The sequence below is a fragment of the Miniopterus natalensis genome, chromosome X (assembly GCF_054644295.1).
Source record: "Miniopterus natalensis isolate mMinNat1 chromosome X, mMinNat1.hap1, whole genome shotgun sequence".
NCBI lineage: Eukaryota > Metazoa > Chordata > Mammalia > Chiroptera > Miniopteridae > Miniopterus > Miniopterus natalensis.
This window is the reverse complement of record NC_142103.1, coordinates 31,987,531-32,006,450: the sequence shown is the minus strand read 5'-3', so window position 1 is coordinate 32,006,450 and position 18,920 is coordinate 31,987,531. Positions and strand designations below refer to the sequence as shown.

The window sequence follows — 18,920 nt, the reverse complement described above, 5'->3', positions numbered from 1 at the left end:
TTAAGAGCTGCAACCCAAATTGTTTCTGGCATGTGTACAATAAAGTACCTCTTGGAAGCTCATTGTTAAACTGAAGCCACCCAACTGTGATATATTTAATCACACACACACACACACACACACACCCACCCACCCACTCCCCGCCCCCCAGTTACGCTCATCAGTGACTCAACCTCAAACCACGTGCAGCTACTGAATAGGTTTCTTAGAATTTGACTTAATTTACTTTGATAAATAGCTTACATGTTGAACTCAGGTTATTTTCATTCTCATTGTTGGGAGCATAACGGAAATTGGCCTTGACATAAACAGCGCATTGTATTTAGACATATGAACTTTCACTAGAATTTGGTTCTTGAGATCTACTGTTTGAAGACATACAAACTTGAAAATGGCTACATGGTTTCCAAAAGCAATGAAAGGAAGCTACGGGTGTGCTTGCTTAGTATTTTGTGTAGCTCACCTGGATTTTGGTTAGATTGCATTTTTTCTTTTTTGAAGACCCCAGTTTTGATGGAAAATATTTAGTCTTTCCCTACTTTGCATCTTCCAAGTCCTTACCTTATTGGTTGTTTTCAGTGACTTGGTCCAATGGGAGCATGTTTACATGCAGCAAGGGTCAATCCATCTTCAACTACCTTTCGCTTTTCTTTTCAACGGCAAATTATTGGATCCTTCCCTTTCCTTCTCTGCTAGCATGGTGATAACTACATCTATAAACAGGAGAGAAAAAAAAAGCAGTGTCTGTTACTAATTTTAGTATCTATTACGTGCATAGGTGTTTTTAATTAATGCATAAAATGCATTCTTATTCCTAAAACGTCTATGTACTTAGCACAGTGATAGATTATAGAAATATATGACAAGGTCCTTTCTGTCAAGTTGGTAATTGATTTAAAAATAAACAGAATGTGCCTTGTGTATCCTTCGCTTTCTCTTAAAATCTCAATTACTTCTCATTAATTGTTGACCAAGGGTTGCCTTCCGTGTTACATTCTGACCTTTAGAAGAAATTACAAGCAGGACTTCCATTGGTTACTTTTGATGATATTTGCATATTCAATTTGGGAAGTATTTATTGAGCTATTAGAGTGTTGAGCCTTAAAGCAGTTGTTCCAAGCCTTCCTAATATCCAGAATTTCCTGGGGAGTTTCTAAGAGAGACAGGTCCTGAGGCCCTGCCTACAGGCATTCTGCCATCCTGATTCCATGGTTATGGGTGGGTTCAAATCCAGATCCAAGCAGATGAGAGAATGGGGAAGGTCAGGGATGTGGCATCCTACATTCTTGGTACTGTAACAGAGAGGGTGACAAACTGGGAAGGAAGAGGGTCATGAGTCCGTCCTAAAAACGATAACTTTAAGCTTCTTCAAATGTTGTTCTTAACATGTTTTTCCACATTTTCAATATAGTCTCAAATGTTGTTTACAGCTTTCAAATAGAAAGTCCCCAACAGACTAAATTTGACTTAAAAGAAAGTAAGAAAGAAGTGAAAAGTTCAGGTACTTCCTCTCCTACCCTTCTCAGTTGTTCTAATGCTTCGATTGCCTTCAACAGAATACACTGATGTGGTTTTGTGAACTAAAGAAAATTTACTGCTGGAAAGATAAAATTGAAACCAGTTGGAATCCAAAAGAGAAAACAGACCAATGTAACTATGGTTGTTTCCCATTGAGCTCAGCCAGCAACAAACCAAATTGAAATACTCAGTAATATTTTTATGTACATAGAGTAAGAGAGCTGTATTACATGCAATTCAGTGGCCTGATTTATGTTTGTTTCTTATAGAGCTCAGATTTTCATCTTATCATAAACCAGCATATCCCAAGTGCAGCATTACCAAACATTGTAGCCCCTGATGAGCTCTCATTCTACCTACCTACTGATGGGATGGTAGAACCTAATTTTATAATTTTATTAGGGCAGATTTGTTTTTATGGTCATTTTGTATGTAGACATGTAATAAAATCGTATGAGACTGTATGGTGAGGAAATACACTTTGGGATCAAGTCATTGATCCCTGTAGGATTGACTCATTTAAACAGCATGAGGAGTAGAACTGCATTTGATTATGTGAACTCTATTTGGAGAACCAAATTATCAATCAGCAGTTACAGTGAGGCACTTCTACACGCCATGATGTAAGGAACAGGTTGGACATTTTCAAAGGCTGAAACAAGAATGAATTGTCCTCAGTTTCAAAGGGAGAAAGATGATGGGCCAGGCGCTTACTGAGCATCTGTGATGTCAGGGGTTGGCAAACTGCGAAGGCCATCTGGCCTGCCACCTATTTTTGTATATAAGGTGTTACTGGATTGCTGCCATGTTCATTTGTTACTTAATGTCAGTGGCTGCCTTCATGGGACAATGCCAGAGTTAAACAGAGCTGCAACATAGACTGTATGCCCTGCAAAGCCTAAAGTATTGACTGTCTGGCCCTATCCAGAACTCCCACTTACACAATTCCTAGAATTTGCCTTAATTGTTTTTCAAAGGATCTCCTAGTTCCTTCCAGGGCCCTGCAGGGTGGAGGTGATCACCACGCATCAGCTAATGTTCTTTGGCTTGGGCTTCCCCACCAAGCCTATGCCTCTTATGAGCATATTGATCCATCCTGCACAACCATTTTTTTTCTTTAAAATCTGGTGACTTCCCTGAACCCTTGGGTCCCTGACATAATCTCTAAGCCTCTCTCTCTAGTTCCTCATCCACAAATTACATGAAAACCGATTTATAAGCCTGGACCAGGTAGGAGCACATACCCCAAGCCAGGGCTCCGTTCCTGGTCCTGTTTTTTTACCTTCCCCTGTCAAACATTATAAAATGTTTGATCGCTATAGGGATCATTGACCCCTAAAGAATTCCAGCTTGGGCAAGTGAGGATGCCAAGCCATGCATAGGAAAAGAAACCACAGCTTTGATTGAGTAGTCTAGAAAGCACAGCAAAACATTTTGGTTAGACTATAAGAAAGAACTCTGTGAGGAATTTTAAACCGTGGGGTATTTTCAGCATCTCCATTGAACCCTCTTTTCTTGAATTATTTAGTAAGTTATGGGAGGCAACCGTGAATCTCCTCCTCTGTTCATGGAGAATGGTGGAGCCTTGTGGCAACATCGTGAACTTTGGGTCAGACAGCCTGGGATTGAGTCCCAGCTCTATCATTTAACTTTTCTCTCAGATCTTTTGCAAGTTTCTGGGGACGTCAGTTTCCTTATTTGTAAAATTGGAATAATAATACTCTTATGGAATGAATGTTTGTTTCCCAAATTGTATATATTGAAGCCCTAACCCCCACTGTGGCTGTATTTGGAGATGGGGCCTCTAAGGATGTAATTAAGGTTCATTGAGGTAAAAAAACATGAGGCCCTGATCCAGTAGAATTAGTGTCCTTATAAGAAGAGACCACAGAGCTGGTTCAGTCTCCCTTTCCCTGCGCATGCACCAAGAAAAGGCCATGGAGCACAAAGTGAGATCATAGGCACCTATAAGCCAAGAGAGAGTAGGCCTCCCAATGAAACTGACCTTGCCACCACCTTGATCTTGAACTTCCCAGGCTTCAGAACAGTGAAAAGTTTCTGGTGTTTAAGCCACCTAGTCTGGTACTTGTTACGGCATTCTGAGCAGACTAGTACAAATATCTACCTTGCACGGTTGCTGGGAAAATCCATTTGGTGCAGTGTCTGGTCATGGTTGTATGTAGACTCTTAATCATTATGGATAGCCAGTATTTTCCCAGGCCATCAGAGTCTGGGGATGGAAATAAAATGACAGAAACTATTGTCTGAGTAATGTACCCGAATTGGCCTTGCAGGAAGTAGTTGTCTCCAGTTCTCCCCAGCTGGTTTAGGAATTCCCCAGGGGACGCCTATTTGTTTATATAATGTCTAGGTAGCCCTTCACTTTTATATATTTAATCTCCAGAGTATCTTTTGCTGATATTATAATTCATTGCAACTCTTAAATTGCCCTCGATACAATGAATTCAGGCATTTTTACAGACAGGATAGTGCTTTATACCAAGCAATAGTTCAGTGTTTGTAGTATTGCTGTTTTTGCCTGTATAGGAAATATTTGTGCAGGTATTTTAATATTTTATTGGACTTTGATTTCCTTTGATAAATCATAGGTGGTGAATAAGAAAATGAATGTGGCCCAGCGAGTGTGGCTCAGTGGGTGAGCATCGACCTGGGATCCAGGAGATCGTGGTTTGATTCCTGGTCAGGGCACATGCCTGGGTTGAGGGCTCAATCCCCAGCAGGGGGTGTGCGGGAGGCAGCCGATCCATGACTCTCTCATCATTGATGTTTCTCTCTTTTTTCCCCCCCTCCCTTCCTCTCTCTGAAATCCTTTTGTTTCTTTCTTGGTTTGTTTTCCTGTTCATTTTTGAATTGATAATATATTTACATGGTTTAAAATTTAAGAGGCACAGAGATAGCATAGAGTGAAATTTCTTCCTCCCACTTCTGTCTCCCAGTTACTGTTTCCTCCCTAGAATTAACTAATGTAGTACATTTCCTATAAATCTTCCCATAAGCATTTTATGTATATGCCAGCCAATACATATAAATATACTTCCCTCTTTTTTTCCATAAATGATAGCATGTGCTGTATAGTCTTGTATACCTTGTTTGCTTCATTTAACAGTATTTATTGAAGATCATGTCACATCATTCTGTAAAGAGCTTCCTTGGTCATGGCTAGAACCACTGCCTAGGCCATTGAGTGGGCATACTCTAGTTTAATCAAGCAGCCTTCTAATGATGAGCTTTTAGGCCATTTCAAATCTTTGCTTTTATAAATTATGCCCAATATACCATAATTTATTAAATTTACTTCCCGTTAATGAACACTTATAATCCTTTGCTATTAATAATACTGGAGTACATAGCCTCATACATCAATCATTGTGCACAAATGAGAATATATATGTAGGATAAATGCCAAAATAATTGCAGGGCCTGTTCTTTTCCAGGCACAATTCTAGGCGCGAGTATGTAACGGTGAACCAAACAGCCACCAATCCCTCTTTTTAACAGAACTTACATCAAAGTGGAAGGCGTGGGAAGTGAACAGATAAGACAGGCATTTTGTCAGGCGGAGATGATTGCTAGGGAGAGAAATGAAGCGGCCAAAGGGAAAAGGGGTGCCAAGTGGGAGGAGCTGCGAGTTTGAAGCCCATCACCAGGAAAGGTCTCCATGAGAAAGCAAAATTGAACCGAGATGTGAAAGAAGTGCGGGCAAGGGTTAGACCTGCAGAGGAGAGAGCATCCAGGGCCCAGGCCCTGCTGTGCGGGTGGGTCTGGTCTGTTTGAAAACGGCGAGGAAGCTGGTGTGGCTGGAATAGAGGGAATGAGAGGGAAGATGGAGGCAATGAGGGCAGGGGAGCCAAGGAGACTACCTGAAAGATACGGCAGCATGTGTGAGGCTGTTGTAAAGACTTTGGTTTTTACTCTGAATAAGACAGGAAGCCATTGGAGGGTTTTGAACAGAGGACAAACGTGAATTAATTGACAGAGGGCAAAGGCAGGATGGCGACTGCTCATTAGGCTACTGCCCTAACCTAGGCTAGAAGTCACGGCGGTTTGGAACCCTTAGTAGAAGTGGAGGTGATGACAAATGATAAAATACTGGATTTGCCCTAGAGTGGGATGTGACCCTGCCTGGGACAGACAACAGTAAATGTTGATGCCTCTTTTTGTGTGTGTGTTTTTTGTTTTTTGTTTTTGCTTGAACAATTAGGATTGAGTTGCCATTTGTTGAGAAGGAGAAGACCGAACAGAGGTTTGGGAATAAGATGAGGAATTTGGTTTGGGTTGGGCTAAATCTGAGACTGTCATTAGACAACCAAGTAGAAACAATCAGAAGGCGAGAAAGTTGCTTTTATGAGACATATTTTCCCAGTGGTCTTTCTTTGGGAAAAAAATCTCTGGGGAGATCTACAACACTGACTTTATTCTAGACATGCTCAGGTATTATCTCCAACGCAGACTGAAAAATCCTACGTTGTCAAGTTGAGACCCTGGCTACAAATATTTTGGGGTGTTATTTCTTTCAGTCCTGCTAAGCAAGGTTAAACTAAATTGTGTGCAGAATCGTACCAGTCTTTGATGGACCACATTAAATAGAAAAGCCTAGGTCTAATGAATATCCACATTATATTCTCGACAAGCTATGCCCCATCAGTCTAGTAGTACTGGGTTTTGTCTCCCTGACTTCTCCTGTTAGGTTTTTCTTAGTATTGCTCTTTGACACACATAGCCCTTGGGGTTCTTTGCTGGACTTAGGATTTGTGACTTGAATTAGAAAATTTAACAGTAATGGCAGGTTCTCTGAGAGCATGAGATAGCCAGAAAAACATCAATCCATTCTGACAAAGCCAGAGCCAACTTGCCAATAAAGGAAATAACTCTAGTCGAGTAAGGTACTTCACATAGGTTCAAGGTTAACAGGGGAACTCCCACAACCTCATTTGTCAACCTCATATGTTGAGGTTACAACCATATCAGTTTTGGTATTTAAATTGTCACTTCAGACAAAGGACGTTCTCTCCAAAACCTCTAAGCCAACTTTATTTGTCCTTTCTACAATATACATTACCTGCTGAGCCATCGAGGCCCAATTGGAAATATACATTAGCTATTGCATGTTGTTAAACATAGCATTCCGGTGACATTTAGCGGTGTTCAGTAATTGGCTTAATGAACAGGTGTATAAGCATATTAGTTATGCAGATGTTAATTTGCAGTAACATGTGCTGCCTGATTTGGGGAGTTCTTGTCTAAACTACAACCAGTAAGATTTGTTCCTTAATTAGGAAATCATTACAAAGTATGTGTGTGTGATTCCCACCCTTAGAACCACTCCTCTTGTTTAATGTGCTCTAAACTTCGGGAACACTTCCGGTACCTGCTGCAGGTACGATGCAAGTGTCTGGAGGAAACCCACCTTTCCGTGGAACGCCTTCCGAGTGCACAGCTGTAGGCAGCATGGAGTGCGGACGCTTCACAGCTGCACTCTGCCGCTCGCTGGGGGAGGCAGCAACGCAGTGTCCTGCCGCACAGCACATCAGCTTTTCTTCCCAGCCTTTGGTAGATAAATGTGTTATTCCTCACAAAATGCATTCAAAGCCAATTGGAAAGAAAATTGTGCTTGCTTACCAAGTGGATTGATCTCTCCCTGTATTTTTTATCATTCTCTTGCCTATTTCTGATTGCTATGAACACTTGGTCCTCGGGATTGCCAAAGCTAACAGTTTCTACACTATGGAAAGGGGTGGGTTATGCACTGCAGGTCTTTGCTTTTAAAGAACTAAAACATTAGAGATAAAGGGGAAGTTTCATATCACTTTGCTCCCCCAAGATAAGCCCTGTCAACAATACTATCTCCCATCTTTTTATAATTTTGTTACATGTATGCCTATACTCATCTTATAAGCCTTACAGTACATAAGACTAGTCTGTGTTTGACTTCTCCACGGATTCCTCATAAGATGATGGAACACAGTATTCTCTAATGTGGAACTGTGGCTCTCAATAACAGAAAGCAATTTGCTTAGTGATAGGCATGTATTCTTTTAAGCTATATTGTTATTGATAAGAAAATTACAAATGTTAGATATCTTTTGGAGATACTTCCGTAATTAGTAGTTCACATATAACCATGTATTTAAGAGTATGAGTAGAATCCTGGCCGGTGTTGCTCAGTGCTTAGAGCGTTGCCCAGTGCACCGAAGGGTCACGGGTTCAATTCCCAGTAAAGAGCTTGTACCTGGGTTGCAGGTTCCATCCCTGGCCCAGGTAAGGGGGCGTGCAGGAGGCAACCAATCGATGTGTCTCTCTCACATCAATGTTTCTCTCTCTCTCTCTCCTCCTCTCCCCCTCCCTCCCTCCCCCTCTCTCCTTTCCACTCTCCCTTCCACTCTCTAAAAATCAATGGAAAAAAGATCCTCAGGTGAGAAGTAAAAAAAAAAAAAAAAAAAAAAAAAAAAAAAAAGACTATGAGTAGACATTTCAGTCTTGTGTACCATTGTACACTCATGCTAGGCTAACACATTGTGTAGGTGACCAACAAGTATTTGTTGGATGGTTGGCTGAATGAATGAATAGTATTGGTACTGACTTTAGGAATCAATCTTTCTCTGGAATTTTGAAATAACTTATAATGGTCATAAAAATTTTATTATGATTTATGGTTATCACTATGTAGATCATTCAGTGTTACCCATTTATAATATCTTAATATTTGCTACAAATTACACATATTTTGTCACATGTTCTCTGTGTCCGCTGGGATAGTGGAAATTAATAGGAGACTTCTGAACATTGCCTAAATTAGATTGGGGAAAGAATATAACCATGTTTACTTGGTTTATGCTGTTAAGGAATAAATTTATACTGCAATTGCATGTAAAAGTCCATGTATTAAAGGAAACATAAGAATACTCAGTGGGCATTTTATCTTAGATGATTAGTATCTCCATGTTAGCATATCTTTAAAAATAATACAGATGTCTTTATCATTACATTATCTTCCTACAGACAGTATTTTATGATGATTCATTATATTGTTTGGTCCATTAGCAGTGCCAATTTATGCACTTACTTCAGTCCATTGGACTCAAACCTAGTGGCTGTATGGTTTACATATGCACAGGGAGAGATCGCATTTGACTGGAGGCTTCATTTTGAGCCCGAGGGCCATAGAGCCATTGATGACAAAATCAGTTCTTGAAGTTTTTGTGTTTAGACTTAAAATCTCTTCAGTCCCCTGAAAGTAATTTCAAATAATTATAGAATCTCTATAATTTATTTTAAGTTTTTAAATTAATTTACATTTTATTGTTATAAGCACATTTAACAAGAGAGATACTCTCATAAATTTTTAAGTGCACAGTACAGTACTGACAGCTGTAGGCACAGTGTTGTCCCGCAGATCTCTAGAACTTACCCATCTTGTATAATTGAACCTTTACTCCATTCCCCCCACTCTCCAACCCCTGGCAACCACCGTTTTACTCTTTGTTTCTATGAGTTTGTAATCTGAAGCATTTACATAAAGCATTTAGATTACTTACATAGGCATTTATATAATCATTTATATCAGCATTTATTCTTCTGTGATTCGCTTATTACACTTAAAATAATGTCCTCCAGGTTCACCCAGGTTGTTGCATATTGTGGGATTTCCTTCTTTTTAAAGGCCGAATAATATTCCTCTGTGTGTGTGTGTGTGTGTGTGTGACATTTTCTTTATTCATTCATTCCTTAATGGACATTTAGGTGGTTTCCATATCTTGGCTGCTATGGATAATGCTGCAGTGAACATGGGACTGCAGATATATCTTTGAGATCCTAATTACAGTTCTTTTGAATATTTACCCAGAAGTGGGATGGCTGGGTCATATTTTTAATTATTTTTCATTATTTGAGGAATCGTCGTTACCTTTTTCCAGAGAAGTTGCACCATTTTATATTCCTACCAACAATGTACAAGGGTTTCAGTTTCTCCACACCTACACTAATAATTATCTTTCAAAAAAAAGAACAGCCATCCTAATAGAAGTGAGGTGGTATCTTATTGTGATTTTGGTTTCCGTTTTCCTGATGATTAGCGATGTTGAACATCTCTTCATATACCTGTTGGTCAGTTGTATGTCTTTGGAGAAATGTCCATTCAAGTTTTAATCAGGTTATATTATTGTTGATTTTTTAATCAACTTGTGGAATATTAAAGTTTTGTGAGCATTAGAAACATATATGGAATAAAAGCCTATTAGGACAAGTGGCATTTTGTAGTCATTATGAAAGCAAGGAATTTTTAATATATAAAGCCTTTAATACTATTTAGGTAATTTTTATGTATCATTGCCTTTCTTCAAATTCTCTGTTTATCTAAGCCTGTGGTTGTGATTGCTAAGGAATGCTTTTAAAGACAAGAAAGCCAAAGGCAATAAACTAGCTTTTCTCTGGTAATTCTCACAACAGCAGTGCATACTCATGGAATTCTTACCATTTCTTGAACCCAGGATAATGCCAAATTGCATACATAATACAAGGAAAGTATATTAGGATTCAAAAAACAAAACTGTGAACTCTAGATATTTGAGATATCTAATCTTAATTTTAAATAACTTGTTCATTTAAAGAGAAGAGAGGTTGAAATGTATTTTAATGCAAAAATAAGACATACAAAATGAACATTATGTATATCTGAGTTAATCAGAAGGCTGTTAGTTTGCAGAATAATCTTAATATATTCTTCATACTACAGCATTTTTATTCTGTGTATACTTGTTTAACCAGCCTCCCATCCTGGGGGTTAAGGCATATAGAGAGATCAGGACAGTTTTCTTGACTATTACTTTGGGTTAAAATTACTTAATAATTCTAGAAATAATTTCAATATGATTCAGATAATTTTTTTATTGACAGAGGGAATGACTCTTGGACTGTCATTTCTCTATATAGAGTTGCCTTAAGCTGGGGGTGGCTTGAAAATTAGAATAAATTAAAATGCTGATTATTGCATAGGAAAGACACTGTGCTCTTAGAAAGATCCTTTGAGGAACATATGTGATGATTTTAAAAGAAACACATTAAAAGTCATTTTTTCTTCCACTACTAGCAATAACTCTATTGTGTTGAGTAAACATGGCAAACTACTTGTCATTGCTGAAAAGATTATGATTTTCAAGTGGAATTCCTATCTAGTCTGCTTAGACTTTGTGTCATTTTACGTTGACGATATTGGTAAAGATGTAAACTAACTGTTAGGACTTAATTATTCTGAGAATTTTACTTTATCTGTTATTTTATAGTAAGTTTGTTTCATGTTCATACACTTTGCTCCATTAAAACAGAGGTGGTGTTAATAGACTGGCATTATTTTGATGCCTTTTGTTAGGTGTAGAAAGTGTTCCAGATGCGAACATCTTTGAGCATATAGCTTAGCAAAAATGTACTGTGGTTGTGTTGATTTTCCTCTAATGAAAATCAATAACTCCTTCGTGATCTCCTCAACAAAGATTAGATAAATTAAAATACTAAAAATAATTATTGCCTCGAACTTTAAAGTAGCAAACAAAGAGCAGGATTATGGCCATTTGATTCCGTGAGGAAGTTTAGGAGCATGAGTTTGGAGGCAAACTGATCGAAAAAAAATGTTGCTGTATTTTACTCATATTTTCTTATGGTTTTATTGCCTGCAAGCTTATTTTTATATTGGAAGAGGTAAACTGGCAACACGTGGGCTCTAGAATTTAGAATTTCTGTATAGGAGGGGTTAGTGGATTCGGCATAAGGCTTCATTTTCATAGCAGCCAGCCTGCCAGGTTGTTTTTGACTTTGGTTTTTGGCATGGTTTATTTGGGGGAGGGCTAATGGAGGTCACGGGGAACTGAGGCCTCTCCCTGGAACTGCCACTCGTAACAGTTTCAGGTTAGTTAAATTGTTTTTGAACTACAGGACTACCTTCTGAATACAGCATAAATATATCTTTTGTTCTAAGAAAGCAAATAGTGCTAAAAAAATGGTGAGGGACACAAAGCTAACTTAACTCAGAAGACCCTGCCTCTGAGGTTTGTTAATTAGGTATATGCAAATAGTGCTACTGTTGGGCAACTTGCAAATGGTTCATATCTATTCCTCAAAGCAGTCTCAGCAGGAATTTTTATATGGCAACCTGTTTAGCAGTTCAAGTTACCTTAGGTATTTCAAAGCAGTTTCACTGAATTAAAGACATGCCTAAATTTTAACATGTTAGGATAAATGCATGTCTTTTTCCTCAATTAGTCCAAATTAGGGAGATTTTCTATATATTTAATTCCAGTGCTGCTTGGAGGTACCTGGTAAAGGAGTAATTAATGTTGCACATTAGTTAAGAAGCAGCAATTGATTTTTGGTTCTATTTGGCTTATCTTTTCTGCCTAAGTGCTGATATTTAATTTGTAGGGAAACCTCTAAACAGGTCTATATTTTTATGTGTATCCTCTTCATCGAACTAATGAAATAAACACATTTATTGATTTTGGCCCGTACTTTATTAATGTAGTTAATATGCCTTCCTAATGTTACTCCGTGCATTTGGATTTGTGCCATTATTGTTTATGAATCAACGTCTTTCTTTCAGTTCAAAAGAGCGCAGATGCCTTGGAGGAGAAGCCCCAGCCTGCGAAGAAGAGAGTGAAGGAGTTGAGAGTTTTGGATCCCAAAACGGCCCAAAATCTGTGTACGTGTCACTCCCTGCGTGGGGGGCGGTGGTGAGAGGGTGGTGGTTGAAGGTGTTCAGATAAAGTTGTAACTTCTTTGAACACCTATATTTAGCATCCACTAGAACCAAAATTCCAAAGGTGATTAGGTTTCCCTCTTTGCCATTCAGCCAGAATGGGTGCCATCATGGTTTAGGCTTCCCCGGGCTCGGTGCAGTTTATGACCGATGAAGCTTCAGCAAGTGCTGATAGAAAACCCGGCATGGTCCGCACGCAGCGAGCCCCAAGGCCGAGCTGGAAAGTCCAGCGGGAGTTGGTTTTCTCCGGCCTGCCCTTGGCCGTGACAGGCAAACCCTTGTCTGCCCATCCTTTGCATTTGAAGTAACTGTGGCGGGAGCTACACTTTAAAACTGGTTACTGAACCTGAAAGCCTTTAACAAACCAGCCAGCCCTGAAGTATCCTGTCCAGACTACCACAGCCATCGTCATTTAGGTGGGCCTGAGGTTTTACTCTGACCAATTTTCCCCTCAGCCTGGAATCTAGTGTTCTTTTTTCCCCACAGTAGACTATGGTTATATTCCAAGGATAGTAAAACACTATGCATGAGAAATTGCGACACATCAAGCATTTCTAATTACGTACAGAGATACCCTAGGAGTTTCTTTTGTGGAAGAGCTTGCTGTAGGAAATCAGATGAAAATAAACAGCTCGCCATCCTCCTGTCAGTCGGAATGTTGCTGACACAAAATTGGTCTCCTAATAGCTGTTGTGAATGTGTACTTTGTTTATCTGACAGTACATTTTCTTTCTTTTTCTCCTAAATATGTTTTTATTGATTTTTTTTTTTTTTTTTTTTTTTAGAGAGAGAGAGAGAGAGATTGATTGATCGGCTGCCTGCTGCAGGCCCCCACTGGGGATCAGCCCACAACCGGGATATGTGCCCTGACCAGGAATTGAACCTGCCTCCTCCTGGTGTATGAGATGATGCTCAACCAACTGAGCTACACCAGCCAGGGCAGGCAATACATTTTCTTTATAAAGTGGATGTTCAGAACTTTTGTAAAAAAACACAGTATGATCTTGGCCCAGCCGGTGTGGCTCAGTGGTTGGGCATCCACCCATGCACCAAGAGGTCTCAAGTTGGGTTCCCGGGTCAGGGCACATCACTGGGTTGCGGGCTCGATCCCCAGCAGGGGGGGCACGTAGGAGGCAGCTGATGGATGTGGATGCAGCGTTTCTATCTCTCCCTCTCCCTTACTCTCTCTCTAAAATCAATAGACACATATTTAAATAAAAAATAAAAAACACACTATGATCTTAATTGCTAGTTGATATCTGTCAACATTATTAATTTTAATTATGGAGATCTCATTTGGTGTTTACATCTAGGTAATCATATGCCTAGACAGTTAGACAGTGAGGATTTTTTTTTTTAACTGTCAGTGAAGTCATGTGGACCTTTTCATGAAAAAAAAAAAATAAAAGTTCTTAGGAATATATTCCTGTTCTGATGATAAGAACTCACAAATGTTTTTTCAAAGGTATGTTTAGTGGAGGCTAAAGTATAATGTATTATTGAAAAATACTTTCTGAGTAAGCATAAGCTTTTTAAGATATAATTTGTGGATTATTTCAATAGGAAAGAATATATATTTAATTAAGAAGAAGTTGGCAAGGTAAATAGTGATTCAACATATAAAGCAACTGATAGTGTAGCACGGGAATGTCAGCAGAATGCAGAGAGCAATGATGGTTCCAACACTTTAATTCTTTCCTACGTGGAGGAGCTGCAGGGTAGATTGATATGCTTCCCTTGTATTTGGTTACTCTATTGTCATTCCTGAGAAGTGCTGTGTTGGATGCATCTGACAATTCCCATTGTACTTTGAATTAAAAGGCCCACTTGAAATCAAATCTTTAACTTTTCATTGGTCATTTTGTATCAGCTCAATCTAAAATGCTTAAACGTGTAGTCATCACTGCTATTAGTAGGAGTTTTATTTTGTATATAAAAATGTGTTAGCTGTAAACATTAGGGCCTGGGATAATAGGCCATTTTACCTAGATGAGTAGTGTAGTCCATCGAATGAGAAGTACTTTTGTTTGTTCATAACTCTGTAAATTAATATTAGTGACGGAAGTTGCATATTTCAGGTATGAAGTGGGAACCAGGTATTTATTAGGATGCTAAATTTTTGATGCTGCTGTATTTTTAATAAACTCAATTTTTATTTTAGCTATCTTCTTAGGATCATATCGTATGCCATATGAGGATATAAAAAACATTATTTTGGAGGTCAATGAAGAAATGTTGACTGAGGCTTTAATTCAGGTAACTTGCATATTTTCCTTTTAAAATTCATTTTCCCAGGTATTCCCTGGAGCTGTTAGAAAATGGCCTTCTGTATTTGGAGACTAGAATCAGGAGTATCTAGCCGTGTTGATAGAGGACTCAACATAGAAGATCTAGGTTCTATTTCCATTTCTACCATTGATTAGAGTTGTGTGTTTTTTAGTTTGTTTATGCATATGTAGACATATCATTCCCTCTTATTTATTGTAAAGAAAATTGCACATATTTCATCATCATAATGACTCTGTAAAGTAGATATTGTTACCATTTTATGGATGTAAAAGAGGAGTGGCCATCAGGTTAAATAGCATGCTCAGGATCAGTGGGCAAATGGTGAAGTGATCCTTTGTTGGGTACTTAACCATATGCTGGGGATTGTCCAAGTACTTGATATGTTTCATCTCATTGAATCCTACAACAATCCTATGAGATAAGTACTAATATCCTCATTGTCTGATTAGGGGAACTGAAGCTTAGAGAGATCGCCCAATGTCACATGGCTGGTAAGGGCCAGAGTAGCAGAGCTGGGCTTTAGAACAAGGTCTATCATGGCTCTAAAACTGTTGCTCTTTCTAACCTAGTCTGTCTCCTATGGGCAAACTTTCAGCTGGCTATACCTCTGTGTTTTCATGAAATCACAGGGCCACTATGACAATTAAACCCAATGAAGTGCTTTCTAGAGTAAAGCTGTATACAAGATCTAACATATTATTAGAATTTTTGGTATGTCGGCCCCTGTCTGGTTTAGTTCCTAGGAGGAAACACTGCAGAGATTTTTCCAAGAAGAACAGTCATAGTTTTTTTGTTTGTTTCAAAGTTTGCTTTGATTTTTAAGAAGACTGACAATTTATGCTGTAATAATTTTGCCATATTTTCCTCAAACTGTCTCTAAATCTCAGAGAACCAGTGTTTGTCATTTGAGCAGACTGTGTGTATATGGGATTTCTGTTAACCTAAAGGTAAAAAGCCTTTTAAAGTGAGAGGCAAACAAGTGTTTATTTGAGATCAATAAAAACTCCTATTCTGGAGACACTGATTCAGGCAGAAGCCCAAATGGTCTTCTGGTTTGGAGACAAAGGCAAAGGGTATTTAAGAGGAAGGGAAGGCGGAACAATTGCATTAGTAGAAGGAAGGCATCTCTGTTGGTGCAGATAACATAACAAACATAGTGGTATTAATTCTAAACGGTGTTTTTAATTTTTAATCCTGTAGTCCTCAGCCCAGTAGTCATAATAATTGCTTTCTTGTTATCTTTGCAAACAGGTCTTTTGCAAGGCACAAGATTGCTCAGGTCAAGTCCAAAGGTTATTCTGCCCTGTTTTAACATCCTGAGGATTTAGGGCATTAGATGTGCAAGGCAGTTTCTCTGGCATGGCAGCTCTGGCTCCATTTTAAAGTGGCTCCATTTAGATTATTGTGTACAGTTCCTTCATTTCATGGTGGAGGCGTGCAGTACAGTTTACCTCACGTATATGTTTTAAATATACATATAATCACTTTCTGTAGGATTAAGACTTAATCATTTGATACAGGCTCTGTTTTATCATGACAAGCTTATATTAATCTCAGTGAGTTACACTTTGATAAGAAATCCCCTTGTGGTAAAGTTTTTAGAGAAAAGTTTTCCTCTGTGCAGCCAGTAAGTCTGTAGTTCCCTGAGTTAAAATGGAGAGCTGATCACATCTTTCCTGTCCCTCTTGGTCCCACGATTCTTTGTGCAATAGTCAGAATGAGCAGTGCATTAAGCCTAAATTTGATTTAGGCTCCCCCCCCCCCCCCCCCAATTGGGCAGTTTAAATTTAAACTACAAAAAGCAAACAAATTTCTGACTCCTACTTAATAATTAAAGCTTTGTAGTCTTTTCTGTCTAATCAAATTATAGTAAAATAGAACCATATTTTGTAGAATTAATCAGTGTCATTTATTTTACCCATTAAAACTGCAGTGCTTCCTTTATATGCTTTCCAATATGCAGAATGCTACTGTGCTATTTATTTCCCAGTAACATTCAAAACATTTAAGTCTGTTTTCAATTCTTTAGGGAATGTAAGAAGAGAAAGATTGTCCCTATGAATGTCCCTCGACTACGCAACAAGGTTTTTAACACACGCATATAGAAGTGCATTACCTGAGAATTTTGTTAATGTTTCACTTTGTTTTGTAGCATAAACAATATATATTTGTTTCCCTCTTTAAATCAGGTAATCCTGGTCCAGTTGGGAGGAATGAATTGCTTACAATTTAGAAATGGCAGTAAATTATGTCTAAATTGTTGAATTTGTGGGCTTAATCTTATCCACCCTGACAAAACAACTGCTTGTGAAATCACATTATTGTGCTAAATTTTGGGTCATGCTCTGGGAAGGGGAGTGAAGGGAAAATCACAGAGGGCAGGCCCTCCCAGGCTCCATTTGTGCATCTCCTACCTTATGTGCCCCTGCATCTCCGGTTTGCTGCATGTCGCCCCACCTGGGCCTGTCCTGTCTCCCTCTTTTCTAGACCTCCCTTCCCTTTCTAAGCCTTTTATCTCTCAGCTTTTTTCCCACATGGGTGCCTTTTACCCCTTGCATCTTTTGCCACACCAATTTTGTGCCTGCTTTTTGTCGAGGCCTTTCCCCCTCCCCACCCCAGCCTGCTTTCCTTCTCAATGCCAGATACTCTACAGTTTTCTCTCATTTCTTACCCTTCTCAATCAAAACTCATTGTCTCAGTTCTGATGGCAGGAGAAAACAGTTTAATGTGCAATTTACGAGTATGCATGATTGGAATTGTGCCGCTTGGATACATCCAAGGCACAACTGGTGAGTAACGCACCAGAGTTATTGAAGTTAATATCGCGTTACTCCAGACCAAGCAAACTTCTCAGTATCTCCTGGGACGGCGGAGGGTCCCAGGTTGAAGCAGTTATTTCCTTTTCCAGCTCCCAAAACACTGCCTGCACCCTCAGCAAAGAAAAAACAACTAGAATCACCAGTGCCTCCTTCTCCATCCCTTCGCAGAAGCATTCGCTTCAGTGATGCAAAAGTAACATCAGTTTGCCATTCACAGGAGCTGCTTGCCATTTATGTCTAATTACCATGTAGCACATCGATAATGCATATCATTAAATATGTAACATCAGATTAACTTTGTTGTAAGCTCTATTTGATTACAGTGCTCAAGTCCATCCATGCATAAACATAGTTTGTTGCTTATGTGGCATGGTTGTCTCCTCATAACAACAAAACAACAAAAAACAATTAAGGGCACATTGCTTTCCAGGGATTTGAATTAACACCAGTACTCTCTGTCTTGGTATGGGCCAATAGGCTCTTCCTGCCAGACAACTAATAGATCTTAGTTATCTGGCAGGTTAAATGTCTTACTAAAATAAATAAAAGAGTAATCAGCAAGATCAAGCTCAGATTTTAAGGTTATTCATAAATAAAAATACTAATATCTCCTCTATTTCAAAATATCTAAATCTAAACTAGAAACTGAGTTTACTATGTGGAGGGAGTTGAAATGTACTAAACTACTTTAAAAAGTAATCATATCTTGAAATTGAGGGACTTTTAATATATGCAATAATAAGTTCCAGAGACTGTGTACTAAATTTAGGTGATTCTTGGAGTCATTATTTCATCTTTGAAAATCTGCTTCAGTGTAATTTAATTTTATTTATTGAGAGAAAAATCTAAGACCAGTGAGTGTTTTTAGGGTTTCAGTGGTAAAAATGAAGTATTTATAGACACGCTTACCTATAGAACATTGACAAAGAAATGAAACCAAGAGTTTCACAAGTTTAATTCTAGTCTTAAGGAAAAAAAATGAAAGTGTGTTCTATTTTAGAACATTAGTACCTGCATAGGATACTTAGGTGCTGTGGAAATTCATGTTGGTAGGGAGTTTATGGTGACATTCATAAAGCACATGCAGAAAAAAGGTGATTAACATAGAAGGCAGTATAATATTACTGCAGAGTAACTTGCAAAGATACTTATAAAGCAGATGTTGATAACCCCCGAGATTCAGAGTCCCCTTTGGGGACCCATTAGGAAAATTCAGGGGCTCCTGAACTTGGATATGAATAGTATTGCATCTTGTTTTCTTTAACTTCGAACTAATATTTGATATTTCATTTGATTAACAATGTGAGCAACAGGCCAAAGTAGTATTAACAGTATCTCTAACTTTGTCACTAATAGAAATAATACATTTTTTCATATCACACTGAATTTGTGGTAGATATCTTAAAATACTGTTTGTAGTCACTGGTATTTCAAAATTATACTAGTTACTGAAGCTGCCACTAGATCTTATTTTTGAATGTTTTAACCAAGAAGCACATCCACGATATCACAATGTTTTTTGTGAATAT

The 18,920-nt window shown here is 38.6% G+C and overlaps 1 protein-coding gene across 1 annotated transcript in view; it reads left to right on the top strand.

The window, feature by feature from the left end:
* DIAPH2 (diaphanous related formin 2) overlaps positions 1–18,920 on the top strand; it is a 709,361-nt gene that overhangs the window by 276,188 nt on the left and 414,253 nt on the right. The window contains exons 19-20 of the mRNA XM_087813361.1: positions 12,128–12,226; positions 14,445–14,539. Of these exons, the coding sequence (XP_087669487.1) occupies positions 12,128–12,226; positions 14,445–14,539 (194 nt within the window). The remainder of the gene's footprint in view (positions 1–12,127; positions 12,227–14,444; positions 14,540–18,920) is intronic.